Genomic DNA, 16,459 nt, shown 5'->3' with positions numbered 1-16,459 from the left:
CACAAAATATGCGTGTATTAGTGATATAGCCCTTATCTCTATATAAAAGGGCTATATCACTAATACACGCATATTTTGTGATCTATTGATTAAATTTCAAGTTCCTGTGATATATGTTAATATATATATATATCTGGTAAATATTACAATTATTGGATCCCATGTTATATTTTTGTTGCATTATTTTGTTTTTTTAAATGAATGTTGATATATGTGACAATATTCATAATTGTGTTAATGTATAGTTCCATGAATAAATCTATACGATATATGTTACACCACGGTCGACGAGTACTCTTAGCATTTCGTATGTCTTTAGCTAATATGTCTGTAGCTTAGTACGACCCCATTGCGCATGCGTTACCTTACGGCGGAAATTTCAAAATGGCGACTGAACTGTCAACAGATGATACACCGCAAAAACAAAACTTAAAGATAGATTGCAAATGTTGCAGATCAGTTGTAGCTCTTTTACAAGTCACAGAAAATCATATCATGAAGTTATTCGAAGATCAAAATGAAAACCTCATTGGTACAGATGTGTTTCAGGTTATATTTTATTTTTATGACCGAGTTAACTTTTTAGTTTTTAATTTGCTGAGGGAAAGCTTAATGCTAGAATCTAGTAGATCAACATGCAATTTAATTTGTTTGTTGGCTGATTTTCAGTTTGTGCAAGTTATACGTTTGCAAAATAAAAGCATCCAAGACACGGATTTGTTACGATTCGTCCCACGGACAATTCGCCCCACTTCGGAATATTATATGAATTTCGGACCACGGACGTTTCAGACCGGACACTTCGGACCAGATTTTATGGTCATTTCAGACCAGATTTTGGGACAAATCGATTTGGACCATGATGGGGTCACTTCGGGCCAGAAATTTTTATTCAAGGGACCATTTATTTCTTTTTATATATAATTTTTTGTTATTTTAGGGTGTAATTACAATGTTTTCTTATGATAAATGCAACAAATATTTGACATTATTATATTTTATGATATTCAAAAGGCATGCAGAAAAGACCAGTGCTACGAGATTTTCACATTTCCCGACAAACTTATATATTATTGTTTTGATTATCTATGTAATATATTTAAATTATGAATTTCTATACGCCATTTCTATACATATAGATAATGATACGCTATATTTAACTTTCTAAATAATTGAAATTGATTTACATCCTTGTCAATGTAAAGATCATTAGTATGTATGTGTTTGTAAGATAATGTGGCTATATCCTGGATTAGACCCCGGGGTCTAAACCAGGAGAATATATAAGGTTCATTCCGTTTTCCTTAGTGTATTATATGGTGTATTATATTACAGGTTTTACTCCTGAAAAATGCATAGGGGTCTAAACCAGGAGATTGCCGATGTTGTAAATAATCTATTTTGTCATGTCTTTTTGTATATACTTTATAATAAATTGTTTGTAAAGTTGTAAACGTTTCTCACTAAAACATTGCCTTTCTTAAAGTTTCTTTCTTTTTTTAATTTACTTCATTTATAATCTAAAATGGGATAGGTTAAAAATCGTTCCATTGTGTGTCATATATAATATACTAAAGTTACTCTTTAGTTTATAGAATAATTGATTCATATAAATATATCAAAAAATAATATTTAGTCTGGTCCTAAATGTCCAAAACAATGGTCCGAAGTGTCTACCGCATGATCCGAAAGGTCCAACACATGGTCCGAAATGTCCCTAAATATGGATTGAAGTGTCCCAAAATCTGGTCCGAAATGTCCATGGTCCGAAATGTCCATGGTCCGAAATGTCCTATTACCTAATATATTCAAACACCCTTATTATATTATAGACACAGTGACACCCATAAATTTTGGATTTATAATAAAAAATTTGAACAAATCAAGTTTAGTGAAAACCTGGCAGATAACCATTAGTACTTAAACGCATGGTACTTTATTCTTTTTTATAAGTAACACCTAGTAACAGAATAAACCAATAATAACACTCATTATTTAAGAGATTTGACTTAAACTTGATAATTCCAGTTTGTTTACCATCAAAGTGGGGAATTAAGCACACCAGCATGGATGTTTGCTATTTTCGTGTCTGGGCAATATCTCGCCTCTACAAAAGCATGATTCTGACCCAGAATGAAAATATCTTGTAATCTAGCTTTAGCCTTTGGCACGTCAATATATTTTGACTAGAATGTTTTCACTTAAGTTTGTGATCAGTTGATGTGGTAATATTAAATCAGTTTATAAATTATGTAATTGGCAACTTTATAAATTTCTCATTTTAGACTTACAAAAAATTGATGATGTCAAATATTCTGATGAAAGGTGAACCTGTAACAAAATATGATGCTGCTCTTGACACCACTACAGGTTTGTTAACTCCCAAATTTGGCATAAAATGAAATATATTTGTTTACCAAACATTATGGTTTATTTTGTTGGTATAATGTTAAATTTTATCTTCAAAGTCTTTAGAAATAAAATATAATAATAAAAAAAAATCAAAAGTTTGTAATAAGTTAAAGTAACTGTTAATAATTTTGTGACTGTCATTGAAAATTACATTTATAATATCCAAAATATTCTGTGCAAGGATATTTAATTTTTAAAATATATTATAGATTAGTGTTAAACTGCTATCCTGTAATGGCACAGTATTAATGCTTATGATATTTCAAAATGACTTCATAATTTATGTATAGATATTCAACTGCATGTATTATTGATCAGTAGCATTTGTGTTTTATAGAGGGACACATTTGAGTAGAAAAATTGACTTGGTATCAATTAACAAATAATTATAACACTATGCTTTTATTAGCTCACCAGAGCCGAAGGCTCAGGGTGAGCTATTAGTATCAAAGGGGGATACTCCGGCAACCGTCGTCATGCGTCAACAATCGTCTTCTTCTCTGAAACTACTGGGCAGATTTACTTCAAATTTGGTCTGTAGCATCCTTGTGACAGTCACACTTGAATTTGCTCATGTCAATCCAATTGGCCCCTTTTAGGGGTCATCAGAGCTAAAAATAGAAAAACCTTTAAACATCTTCTTCTACAGAACTAATGGATGGATGATCACCAAACTTTGTCTGTAGCATTCTTGGGTAGTGTTTTATCAAGTTTGCTCATATTAATTTGATTAGCCCCTTTTAGGGGTCTCTAGGGCTAAAAATAGAAAAAAAAACTTTAAACATCTTCTTCTACAGAACTAATGGATAGATGATCACCAAACTTTGTTTGTAGCATTCTTGGGTAGTCTTTTATCAAGTTTGCTCATATGAATTTCATTGGCCCCTTTAAGGGGCCGCTATAGCTAAAAATAGAAATACCTTTAAATGTCTGTTTCTATAGAACTAATTGATGGATGATCACCAAACTTTGTCTGTAGCATTCTTAGGTAGTCTTTTATCAAGTTTGCTCATATTAATTTGATTGGCCCCTTTTAGGGGTCTCTAGGGCTAAAAATAGAAAAACCTTTAGACATCTTCTTCTACAGAACTAATAGATGGATGATCACTAAACTTTGTCTGTAGCATTCTTGGGTAGTCTTTTATCAAGTTTGCTCATATTAATTTGATTGGCCCCTTTTAGGGGCCACTATAGCTAAAAATAGAAATACCTTTAAACGTCTGTTTCTATAGAACTACTTGATGGATGATCACCAAACTTTGTCTGTAGCATTCTTTGGTAGTCTTTTATCAAGTTTGCTCATATTATTTTCATTGGCCCCTTTAAGGGATCTCTAAAGCTAAAAATAGAAATACCTTTAAATGTCTTCTTCTACAGCACTAATTGGTGGATGATCACCAAACTTTGTCTGTAGCATTCTTAGGTAGTCTTTTATCAAGTTTGCTCATATTAATTTGATTGGCCCCTTTTAGGGGCTGCTATAGCTAAAAATAGAAATACATTTTAACGTCTGCTTCTGCAGAACTAATTGATGGATGATCACCAAACTTTGTCTGTAGCATTCTTAAGTAGTCTTTTATCAAGTGTGCTCATATTAATTTGATTGGTCCCTTTTAGGGGCCGCTATAGCTAAAAATAGAAATATCTTTAAACGTCTGCTTCTGCAGAACTAATTGATGGATGATCACCAAATTTTGTCTGTAGCATTCTTTGGTAGTCTTTTATCAAATTTGCTCATATTTATTTGCTTAGCCCCTTTTAGAGGCTAAAAATAGAAACCTTAAGATATCTTCTCCAACAGAACTAATTAATGGATGATCACCAAACTTTGTCTGAAGCATTCTTAGGTAGTCTAAAATTTATCAAGTGTGCTCATATTAATTTGATTGGCCCCTTATAGGGGCCACTATAGCTAAAAATAGAAATTTCTGCTTCTACAGAACTAATTGATGGATGATCACCAAACTTTGTCTGTAGTATTCTTAGGTAGTCTTTTATCAAGTGTGCTCATATTAATTTGATTGGTCCTTTTTTGGGGCCGCTATAGCTAAAAATATTAGGAGCAACTAAAGCTAAAATGCCCTGGGCGATGGCATTTCTTCAAATTATAGTTTAATAATGAAAGGAAAATAACTCATGTTGGAATTTTCCATATATGTGTACATGCAAACAAATTGAGTGGGGGACACCTTTCTCCTGTCAAATTTTTAAATATTTTTCTTACAATAAGGGGTGTTTTAAAAAAAATAAAGAAATCTCCCTTCTTTTTCATTTCAAAATTTCCTGTCAATTAAAAAATCTCCCTCTTTTTGAAGTAAATTCTCCCTCTTGAAAAAAAGTTCACATGTACATGTTAGGCATAAAAAAAGATTGAATATGTCTTAATGTCATGACCTGTTTGCTTTACAGAGATCTGAGGTCAATGTTCTTTGTATCTTTCCGTTTGTGCCCTAGAATTCAGATGGCCATTACATCATTCTAAGGTCTAAAAAAATGTTTCATTTGTTTCTGAAAATGTCAAAGACCTTCAAGTTCAAAAGTCCAAATTTTTGGACCACCACCACCATGCATTCCACCTACCAAGCATGCGGACCACCACCAGCATGCGGACCACCACCAGCATGCAGACCACCACCAGCATGCTGACCACTCCCAACATGCGGACCACCGCCAACATGCAGACCACCGCCAACATGCGGACCACCACCAGCATGCTGACCACCACCACCATGCAGACCACCGCCATCATGCCGACCACCGCTACTATGCGGACCACCGCTACTATGCTGACCACCACCAGCATGCCGATCATCACCACCATGTGGACCACCACCAACATGCGGACCACCACCAACATGCGAATCACTGCCAACATGCGGACCACCACCAGCATGCGGACCTCTACCACCATGTGGACCACCATCAATATGCGGACCACCACCAACATGTGGACCACCGCCACCATGGGGATCATCACCACCATGCGGACCACTGCCAACATGCGGACCACCTCCAACATGCGGACCACCACCAACATGCCGATCATCACCACCATGTGGACCACCACTACCATGCGGACCGCAACCGCCATGCAGACCACCACCAGCATATGGACCACCACCATAATGCAGACCACCACCATGTGGACCACCACCAACATGCGGACCACTATCAATATGCAGACCACCACCAGCATGCGGACCACCACCACCAGCGGACCACCACCACCATGCGTTCCGCAACCATCATGTGGACCACCAATACCATGCCGCCCACCACCAGCATATGGACCACCACCATATTGCAGACCACCAACATGCGGACCACCACCAGTATGCGGACCACCACCACCAACGGACCTCCACCAACATGCGGCCACCACTATCATGCGGACCGCAACCACAATGCTGACCACCGCCACCATGTGGACCATCACTACCATGCGGACCGCAACCGCTATGCGGCCCACCACCAGCATATGGACCACCACCATCATGCTGACCACCACCATGTGGACCACCACCACAATGCTGACCACCGCCACCATGCGGACCACCATCAATATGCGGACCACCACCAGCATGCGGACCACCACCACCATGCAGATCACCGCCGCCAACATGCAAACCACCATCAATATGCTGACCACCACCAGCATGCGGACCACAACCACCAGCGGACCACCACCAACATGTGGGCCACTGCCGACATGCGGACCACCACCAGCATGTGGACCACCACCACCAGCGGACCACCACCAGCATGTGGACCACCAACACCAGCGGACCACCACCAACATGTGGACCACTACCACCATGCGGACCACCACCACCATGCGGACTGCAACCACCATGCGGACCACCACCAGACAGACAGATTAAATTTATAAAAAGGAAACGTTAAGATTTGTTCAAACATTTCTTTGTTTGCTTAAAGAAAAAGTAAAGAGTCGAGCGTTGCCCCCACCTGGCGGTGGCTCTTGTTTAATCTTTGTGCTTTTTAAGTATCAGTTTCAATTATTTCTATTCAGAATCACATTTTGCAAACTTGGTTATCACTTGTTGAAAGTAATTTTGCACTGTTTCATACAATGTATGTAAAGTTGTTTTCATGTTCACTGAATACATTTCATCAAAACAACCTTTTGCCTTTTTCCTCTATGTAGTTAAAGATACAATTTTTCTCATTTCTATTAGAGAGTAAGATAATTAACCAGAAATGTTAACTTTCTGGTCAAGTTGACTAGTATACCTATGTTATCTTAAATAAATATTGACCGGTGGTGTCATCCTGACAAACAGTATACATGTATATCTAAATACTGAGATTATATAATTATCTAATTTTTTAGATAATTAGAAAAAAAGAAGAAAGATCCCAATTTTGAAAAACAGTCATAGGCAAATTTTATCACAAATTAATGGATGGATGATCACCAAACTTGGTTCCTATCATTTTTACTATAAAGAAAAAAACAATCAGTGTCCGGAAACCTTATAACTAGAGAGGTGAGTTGAAGTTGACCTGGACTTCTCTTTCTACAAGTTTATTTGAAAAAAATATTTCTATAATCACTGAAACAGTTGTTTCTGGTGAGCGATTCAGGGCCATCATGGCCCTCTTGTTTTAAATTGTCTTTAAATATTAATGATCTAGACCATGTTAGTATGTACCAAGTTAGCAAAGTTTAAATATATATGTATAATTATTTATTTATTTTTTGGATTATTGTAGAGTTTGAACCATTTGATGTAGAGAAAGAGAAATACATACAACATGATTTGATGGAACGTTTAGACAGACACTTTGTCAGTACAACAAGGTTAAGAAAATCAGCATCTAAGCAAGTTAGACGGAAAGTTAAGTCCTTGATAAGACCAGAGCTAAAATATGTGGTAATGAATTTTTATTGCAAATGTTCATGTACATTGTATGGCTCAGAAATAAAAACATTAGCATACTGTTAGTTATAGATATTTTAACAGAAAGTAGAGATGTGATATTGGTACCATGTTTTGTTTGGTTAAAGTTTTGTATATGAGGTGATAGTAAATATAAATGTGACATTATATTTCAGAATATACCAAGATATGAATTAATATTGCCAGTAGACAGATTTTGTGTTATCAATTTAACTATGCCTGGTAGGCAGACTGCTTGGCCTACCTCTACACATATAAATTTATCCTCTTGCAGTTATATTTCTTATTATCAGAATAGGCATTAGTTTTTAAGGTTAGTGTTACAATTATAACTTTTTTTTTAAATTTGTTATCAAAATTTTTGTAACACGTCATCTCTGATCATGATGTTTCTTCATACATGTGTTTTATTTTATAGTCAATGTATATGAATTTAATATTAATACAAAAGCCACTTAAAATTTAGCAGGTAACAGTATGGAGTTTGGTTCAAATGTACAGATATGCAGGTTGGCACAACACTTTAAGGCACAACTTATTAAGAATTTTAACCCAAAGGTGACAGTTAATGGGAAAAATAGCCTATCAACCTTAAATTTACCTTTAATTTTGTATACTCCAGTCTGTCAAGAAAATTATCAGAAAAAATGTTTTCAGGTCAAAGAATTGGAATTGCCAAAGAAAAGTTGCATTGTGGTATAAAGATTCATGTCATTGAAGCCATATGATTATTGTACTGGAATGTGTTTATATAACGTTTCATCATTTCATGGTTTAGTAAGGTTTTATTGGAATATATTCACATTTTCTTTAACTATTTCAGGCTTTACTATCAGTTGATACAAAGTCAGAGAGAGAAAATTGTATGGAAACAGACACAGCAAATGTTTGTGGTTCTGTTAATCTGGAGGAAGTAGAAGAAAGAGTACAAGGAGCTGTGGATACATGTTCATATAACAAACAAGTAAGATTTCCTCAAAAATGTTTTTTATATTACATTGCCTTACAAATATTATATCCACACGTTCCATCACCTTACCCACGTTCCTTCACCTTTCATATATTCCCTCACACACATTCTATCACCTTACACATCATGACATGTTCCATCATCTTATGGCTTACACATATCCTTCAACTTACTCACATTACATCACCATATACATAATACAAAATCTTACACACATTCCTTGACCAAACACATGATCGATTTCTCCTTACTCATATTCTGCCACCTTACACATATTCCATCACCTCAAACACATATTCTATAACCTTACACACATAGATATGTTCACCCACATATTCCATCACTTGCCACACATATTCTATAATCTAAACCTTTCACAAATATTTTATTACATAACACACATATGTAAATTCACACATAAGCTAACACTATCATATTACACACATATATATGTTCACACACATACTCAGTAACATTTCACACTTATTATATGAACTTTCTTACATTAATATGCTCAAACACATATTCTATAATATTGGATATGAAAACACAATAGGGTAGAAATTGTTAAACCTTGGGTCAAGTTTATTTTCTAGTCACTAAACACTTAAAGGTAACCCTTTTTTCTTTGTAACTTGAAATACTTGTTTAGGGTTGTAGTAATAGTACTCAACTTTGCTGTTGGTTTTTGACATTGCTATGCACCTTACAAAGAGTTATGCTTTTCTTTATTTATTTATTAAATTTTATTTACTTACAGTTTTGTGGAGATATGCTGCAGAAAGCAAGGGACATTTCTCAAGCAATTCAGATATTTAAACAGTCAGAGAAAAGTGATATTGTGAAGGCAATGTACGAGACTCCACCAAATACACCAGTTGCCAAAAATGGACTTGACAAACAGTTGGAAAGTTCACGGAAAATATCAAAGAAGCTATTACCGTAGATGAAATAGATTGTTGTTATAACTATAAAAAAAAATTCTAGATCTGGCAAGCTGCTGTTGCCATTGCTTGTGTCATTGTGTAAGGACAAGATTAAAAAACTTATAGATATAATATAGATTTGTTGATGGATGTTTTTGATAGAACATCATTTTCTTTGGTATTCATTTTCATATTTATTACCAAGAAGAGTTCCATGTTGTGTAACCTATTAGTATGTTATATTTAAGCAAAATGAATTTTCATCTTAACTAAAATTTATTTAAGATTTTCTTTTTAAATCTTGATTCTAAATGCATGAGATTCTGGCTAGTGAAATCAATTATGTACATGCATCACCATATGTTATTTTCATGGTTAACCTTTAACCTGCTGTGAGTAGAAGTGATGAATCTTTGCCACCAGTATAGAGCCAGGACAGAGCTACACCACCGTGCCGTCTGACCAGGCTATTTACTGTTGGTAGATAACTTTTTTGATATTTTGATATAGGCTTATCATTCATCAAAGGTTGACAGTAATTATTCCCCTGTCTCTCCCCCTCTACCTCTTTCTCACTTTCTCTCTCTATCTCTCCTCATATTAAAGGAACTCCACTGAGGTCTAAAAGTCTGAAAACATAGAATTTGAATTTCTTGTATTGATTGGCAACAGAAAGATAGATAGGCAACAGCTGATTGAAATATATACCCAGAAATATGTACTGAACCAAAAAAGAAACTTTCGCAAGGTATGTGCCAGTTGTTCAAGGGTACCACTTAGATGTACACACTTATATACATGTAGTAGCTTGTAAAACTCGTTTTGTTTGCAAAATCGGTCAGCTAATCCCCGTGTAAAAGCCCGATATGTTTATTCAACGTAAAAATCGAGTTTCAAAAGGATTGAAAAACTGTACTAACATATCTACATTCAAACTTGGAGAAAGTTTCTTTTTTGTTTCAGTATATAATATATGTATTTTTATCTTATTCTTAGCCCAAGTTGATTGAAAAGGGAATTTTGGATCATTTGTCAATCCCTTCATGTCAAATAACCTCAGTGTGAGTCCCTTTAACCATAAGCCTGTGATTAGCCTTGCCACCAGGATAGAGAGCTAGGCTAGCCTACATATCTGTGCAGTATGACCAGGTTCTTTACTGTTTGTAACTCAATTTTTGAATTGTTTACGAAATCTTTGACTTTTTCAAATCCAAAGCTTGGCAAATCCATTACAGCAGGATAAGGGATAAATTCTCATATTCTTTAGCATGACCGGACAGTGTATTATTCATAGTGATAATACCATTGACTTGATTTGTAAATACTATAAATGCATATGTGGTAACAAAAAATTCGGAAAAAACTTGTCGGTGGGGAATGGAGTGTTATTTTTTATTTAGTCTACTTGTTCCTGCCTGTTCATGTGCTACAGATTTTACACTGAATGGTGCCAACAAAGGCTCTATCTTACACATATTTATTGTTACTTTGTTAAGAGTACTACAATATTAGTGGATATGTTTTGTTGTTGAGGCAGAGGGGTAACATGGTCGGGGCAGTAGTCTATTTAACACTAAAACAGGGGCAGTAACTGACAAAATTGATAAACTTTTATAATATTTTATTCATACAATCAGTGCATGTCATTCAATGAGATATTTATGAAATTTGTATATATATAAGTTGTATACCTTAACTGACAAACAGTATACAGGTATCATTTTGAAAACTATATTGTTTTAAATGTTAGAATAAATTCAGTAAATTAATATAATACAAACATTTTATGTTTTAATATATTGTCAAAATACTGATTAATTGCAACATGTATTTATATATGTCTTCCACACAGTACAATAAAATGTATATGAAATCTTAAATGCTAATTGTATTCATTTGTTTTTGAACATACTTAGTATGTAAATTTATCTGAAGACTCTTCAACCAAAATAGACGAAGAAATCCTGAACAAATTCACTAAAAAATAAGATTAAAAAACTTGTAACAGTACAACTAGTCTGACTTTACCAAAAGAAAGTTGTGCTTATATTACACTTAATCAACCTCATTCAGTAGGATAAGTGTGATTAAAGACAAACACATCATTAATGTAAGCCTTACAACTGAAATTGAGCCGTGCCATGACAAAACCAACATAATGTGTTTGCGACCAGCATGGATCTAGACCAGCCTGCGCAGTCTGATCAGGATCCATGCTGTTCGCTATCAGTTTCTCTACTTGTAATAGGGTTGGTAAGCGGACAGCGTGGATCCCGATCAGACTGCGCGGATGCGCAGGCTGGTCTGGATCCATGCTGGTCGCAAACGCACTATGTTGGTTTTGTCATGACGCGGCTCATTTGTTGTACAAATAAAAAAGAGACATTTATGATTTTTTTAAGTATACCAATATTAGCTTTACATATTGATTAACATTTTCAGATTTTCCACAAGAAGGAAATTGCAAATATTTACTACAAAAGATATAATTTCAAAACCATAGTGTTGATCAGTTGCAGTTTAAAGTGAAAGTTATGAAAAAAGGACCAGTGCTGATGCTTTTTCAGTCCAATATTTGCATTGGGAAGACGAAACATAAAAGTGGCTCATTGTTTTCATCCACCAACTCCCATTTTACTGCAAGTCGAATCTGAAAATAAAGAGATATTTCAATAAGAAGAAAATTAGATTCTTGTCTAAATGGATATCCTAATTCTACAGGAAAGGGATATAATGAAGGGGCAGAACTCTGTAGCCATTTTGTCAAAGTTTGCAACTATTTCGCTCGCTTGAAGCAATTGTACAGTTGTCTTGTATAGTATCTATAATCTAGTCATTATGAGTTACATTCACCTTACTCTCACATTAACTATACTTTATCCATGTTTCCTGTCAAAAACATAGTAAATGAATGTTACTCTTACAGTCAATATACAGTGCAACCTGGGTAGAGCAAGACTCCGGTAGTCGAAAGATTTTGGTTCCTAGTAAGAGGTGTTGCTGTACAGAGCTTAAATTTATTGTGAAGTCTTGCTTTGGGAAAACAATTGTACTGTTATTGTGAACAGGTAATTGCTCACTAGAGAACTACGTCCTTTGCTGAAGTTGTACTGTACTTGACCCTCAGATGAAATTATAATTCCCTCAAATAATATCTACATGTGTGTTACACCACGGACCTTAATTGACAATTAAAAGTCCGAAGTTACTGGCACATTAGATATACTTTAAATTCACGTAATATATGTAACTCCTTAAAGTAACTTTATTTATTTATTTATTTATTTATTTTTGGGGGGGGGGGGATTAAATTGGACCTACCTCTGGGTATGTTTTCAATACAGGGAATACATTGACATATCTGTGTGTTCCTGGTGTCAGCGGACAGATGAGATTACAACCCTGACAACCGTTAGACTTTGGTAGATTATACGGTATAGGGATGCCCGCTACTATACCGTAAACTTTAGTAGTGATTCCAAACACTGAAAAGCAACATTTTTTATGTATTGAACTTTGTTTAATATATTGATAAAGTTTGTAGTTCAATGTTGATAATATGTGTAGCAAAAATGAATTTATAAGATACAAGGTTAATATACAAAATGTATAGGATAACAGATGTTGTCAAATATTGAAGAAAAGTATATCGTAGTTAAACAATTGACAAAGATAATAGGACATTATCGTTTATATTTACATAAGATACATATATTTAAAAAAGAGTTTCAGTTTCCGACCTTTGTCTCAAAAACTGAGACGGTCAGTATTATAAACCATACTTTTCACAAAAAAGTAAAATACAGTAACACTCCTTTGGTGCCCATAATGTCCGGTACATGGGACACCATTGACCTCCCTCTACTAATAAAGCCCGAACTTAACCGTGTAAAAATACCAAAAAGAAATGCCAAATAAAGTGCAACACTAATTGAACAGACGTGATTTATATTTTATTTATTACCTTGTTTCTCTGTTGTAAAGTCTATGGTTACGGTAGCGTTGGTACCTTTATGAAAAACACACGGCAGTGATGGGCATGGTGACATATCCACATTTTTTAGGGTGTCTGGTCCTGAATGTAAAATGATAATACATGTACAGTAATCTCCACTTATAACAATATCGATTCTAACGATACCGCCGCTTATAACGATGCTGTTACTGCGGTCCCGCTTTTGTTTTCAAATTGGTTGCCTCTCGGCATACAACGATAACAATTTAATGGTCCTTTGCATATCGTTGTAAGCGGAGTTTACCTTATATTGATTAGGACAACTGTCTCTATTTGGACATATATGATTATTTATGTAAGACTATTTTGCTATTTTCGTTTAGATGTCTTCTTAACAAGGAAAACATAACTGTCTAAAATATCTCTATACCTTGAAAATTTTGCACTGTCATTGCCTCATTTTGTCGAAAGGGACAAAGGGGCTAAAAACATTCTTGGGTCAATATTACCCTTCCGCCATTCATATATACAACGACACCGTTTCTGCAATAGCAAATGACGCAAACATAACTTGGTTTTCAATAGTATTTTCGTCAGTGCATATAGATATTTGCGTTTGGTCTACAGCTCGACTTTATGACGATTTGTTTTACAGTGTTTGAACACTCTGACCATTTGGTAGATACTGACTAAATTACCAAAGCTTGTTTGTAAAATCTCATTAATGTGTGTATTCTAGACGACGTGAGGTGAATTTCTACTGAATAAAACTGTGCGAAACCAAGCTTAGGTACAGACAGCGATGTAGGAGCACATTTGTCTCGGAGCACATTTGTCTCACGAAGTGTGATCGATGTGTTCGTAAACATTCATATTTGCGACAATGATGATTGAAAATGAGACAGATGTGTTCGACACACAATAGAAAGGATGCTTGAAGCACATTTGTCTCACATTTTTCCATAAAATTATTAAAAGGTAATGATTATGCCCATCTGTATACCGGCTACCAGCCATTGTTCTGTGTTTTCTGTATCTATAATACCGTTTTGTGTTCACTTCCGGTCAGTCAAAAATGCATATGAGTCATTTATTAAATTATAAACAATATACCTATTCTGCATGTCACAATGAAAATTTTTACAAGTGCAGCATCCAGAACCTAAACACATATGCAGCAAGTCTATATTCTTATCGTTATTAATTGTGATACGTTTATTTTTCAATGCTTAAAGTTTTATAAATGTTTTATGGCACTATATATGGAAATATTCTTAGCAAAAACAAGGTAGTATCTACGGTGGCATAAAGGGAACATAGAATTTTCTTATTTGTTACGTGCGCACACGATAGCTTTTACGTGGCCACGCGATACTATTACGTGCGCACGTGATAGCAATTACGTGCGCACGCGGATATGTATTCCGCATTTGGACCCTGACCGGGATCCTCGGATGAATAGTTCGACGCCCCGTGTATGTGTCAGAGCCTACAGTGGTTAGGGGCAAGTTTTTTTTTTAAATCACTCGGCCACGGAGGCCCTTAAATGATCTATAAAAGAAAATAAGAAGACCATTACACACTATTTTGTTTTCATCAGAAATATATGTATAAAAAATCGTCATTCTCTCAGATCCGCCATTGAAAAAGCACTTAAAACATGCATGAGTTCCTGAAATAATCCGGGTTATGCCATAATTATGGAATATCGGGCCACTCAGAATCGGGCGAGACGCGACATTCCGATGAGACACGAAGCGAGACACGATATTGTAACACAAGATCTCGCAATGTCGAAGTATCCCGTACCACGAGATTTCCGAAATGAATAAGTTTTTACTTCTTTAGATAGGGCAAGTATGAATTTATTAATATTCAAATAATGATTTCTATGAAGTTAGATGCTTGTAAGCGATACATGTAAAATAATGCGTCATGAAAGTAGATATATGTAAACAAAGTAGTATTTTGACTTCAATACAAATTCTAAATCACTTCAACTGTACAAACTGCAAAAAAGCAGCAGATGAAACAATGCTTCAGGTAATTAGCCAATGAGTTACATTTTGGAGCTATAAAATAAAAGCTTTTAAAGAATACAAATAATAGCATTTCTCTGGCATAATGGGCCTTTAAGTGATTTTATGTAGACTATAAAGGGACTACTACTTAGCGGTATATGACCTGGAATCAATTTCTTGTCTCGCGTCGACGAACGAGATGAGCAGCGAGACGCGAGATTTCGCTAGACGCGAGATTTCGGCGAGATGCAAAACGAGTCACAGTATTATATCATTCAATATCAACCGATTACGGTCTTCCTTTTGGACATAAGTAACATTTTTGTCGAGACTCCCTGAACAGCTATGCACAATGGTACAAAAGTGAAATTGAGATGGTACGATGATTAAAACACGATGGCACGATAGTGAAATCACGATGATGCGATGACACGATAGAGAAAATAATATCGCGTTTTCATCATCATACCATCGCAGTTTCATCATACCGTACCATCGTATTTTCACCATCGTAACATCGTCTTTCACCATAGTACGATCACGTTTTCATCATCGAGCCTTCGTTGTTTCACCATCGTACAATCGTTGTTTTACTATCGCACAATCGTTGTTTCACGTTCGTACTATTGTGTTTTCACCGTCGCACCATGGCGTTTTCATCAACGTACCATCGTGCTATCGCACTGTCACCATTGTACCATCGTGAACAAGATTTAGAATGTTTCAGTGTACGCCTTCAGGTTAAGCCAATCAATTTTTTGAATTAGAGATATTATAATTAATAGTTCACTTTAAGTTTTCATCAAGAAAGCATAAGCAAACCTATTGATGATTACACTTGACATGAGGTGAAACAGCGGACCTCGATTCTAAAAAAAAAACTTCTGCCGTGGAGAAATGTATGACAAATAATTCATAAAAAAGACATGAGACAAATGTGCTTTATTGTCCCTTAAAAACACATGAGACAAATGTGCTTTCTTGTCCCTTAAAAAACTTGTTTGGAGCACATTTGTCACACAAATGAGTTTTTTGGGGTAGACATTTGAGGTCCCATTTGTCTCATGTGGGACAAATGCGACCGCATCGGTCTTATGTAAGACAAATGTGATCCGAGACAAATGTGCTCCTACACAGCGATGTCCGCGGAAACATGCTCTAGAGCAACGTGTGGACCATGCTGCTAATTCTAAAAGTGCATTAATACAATGTACATATCGAGATGTTATGATGTTGACACTTACAAATTGAAC

General features: G+C 35.4%; 2 protein-coding genes across 2 annotated transcripts; one reads left to right on the top strand and one right to left on the bottom strand.

Annotated features, from left to right (window-relative positions):
- The first annotated feature begins 367 nt into the window (after positions 1–367).
- LOC132728890 (uncharacterized) lies at positions 368–11,110 on the top strand. Its single transcript, XM_060714589.1, has 5 exons — positions 368–549; positions 2,286–2,370; positions 7,147–7,307; positions 8,158–8,298; positions 9,065–11,110. Exons 1-5 carry the CDS (start codon positions 385–387, stop codon positions 9,248–9,250), a joined length of 738 nt encoding a protein of 245 aa, XP_060570572.1. The 5' UTR covers positions 368–384; the 3' UTR covers positions 9,251–11,110.
- On the bottom strand, positions 10,751–13,709 carry LOC132728874 (NPC intracellular cholesterol transporter 2-like). The gene is made up of 4 exons (XM_060714563.1): positions 13,695–13,709; positions 13,195–13,405; positions 12,552–12,715; positions 10,751–11,880 (listed from the first exon to the last, which is right to left on the bottom strand). The coding sequence occupies exons 1-4, from the start codon at positions 13,707–13,709 to the stop codon at positions 11,794–11,796; spliced, it is 477 nt and encodes a 158-aa protein (XP_060570546.1). The 3' UTR covers positions 10,751–11,793.
- Between the last annotated feature and the right edge of the window lie 2,750 nt (positions 13,710–16,459).

Source organism: Ruditapes philippinarum, unplaced genomic scaffold (assembly GCF_026571515.1).
Source record: "Ruditapes philippinarum isolate M1 unplaced genomic scaffold, ASM2657151v2 ctg578_1_1_1_1, whole genome shotgun sequence".
Classification (NCBI taxonomy): Eukaryota; Metazoa; Mollusca; class Bivalvia; order Venerida; family Veneridae; genus Ruditapes; species Ruditapes philippinarum.
This window is presented reverse-complemented; position numbering and strand designations above follow the sequence as displayed.

Coding starts and splice junctions, on each gene's coding strand:
- LOC132728874 (XM_060714563.1), bottom strand. Junction 12,716..13,194: donor CTTTACAACAGAGAAACAAG/GTAATAAATAAA, acceptor GTTGCTTTTCAG/TGTTTGGAATCACTACTAAA. Junction 11,881..12,551: donor TATTGAAAACATACCCAGAG/GTAGGTCCAATT, acceptor CTTTATTTTCAG/ATTCGACTTGCAGTAAAATG.
- LOC132728890 (XM_060714589.1), top strand. CDS start 385: ATGGCGACTGAACTGTCAACAGATGATACACCGCAAAAACAAAACTTA. Junction 7,308..8,157: donor GACCAGAGCTAAAATATGTG/GTAATGAATTTT, acceptor TAACTATTTCAG/GCTTTACTATCAGTTGATAC. Junction 8,299..9,064: donor CATGTTCATATAACAAACAA/GTAAGATTTCCT, acceptor ATTTACTTACAG/TTTTGTGGAGATATGCTGCA.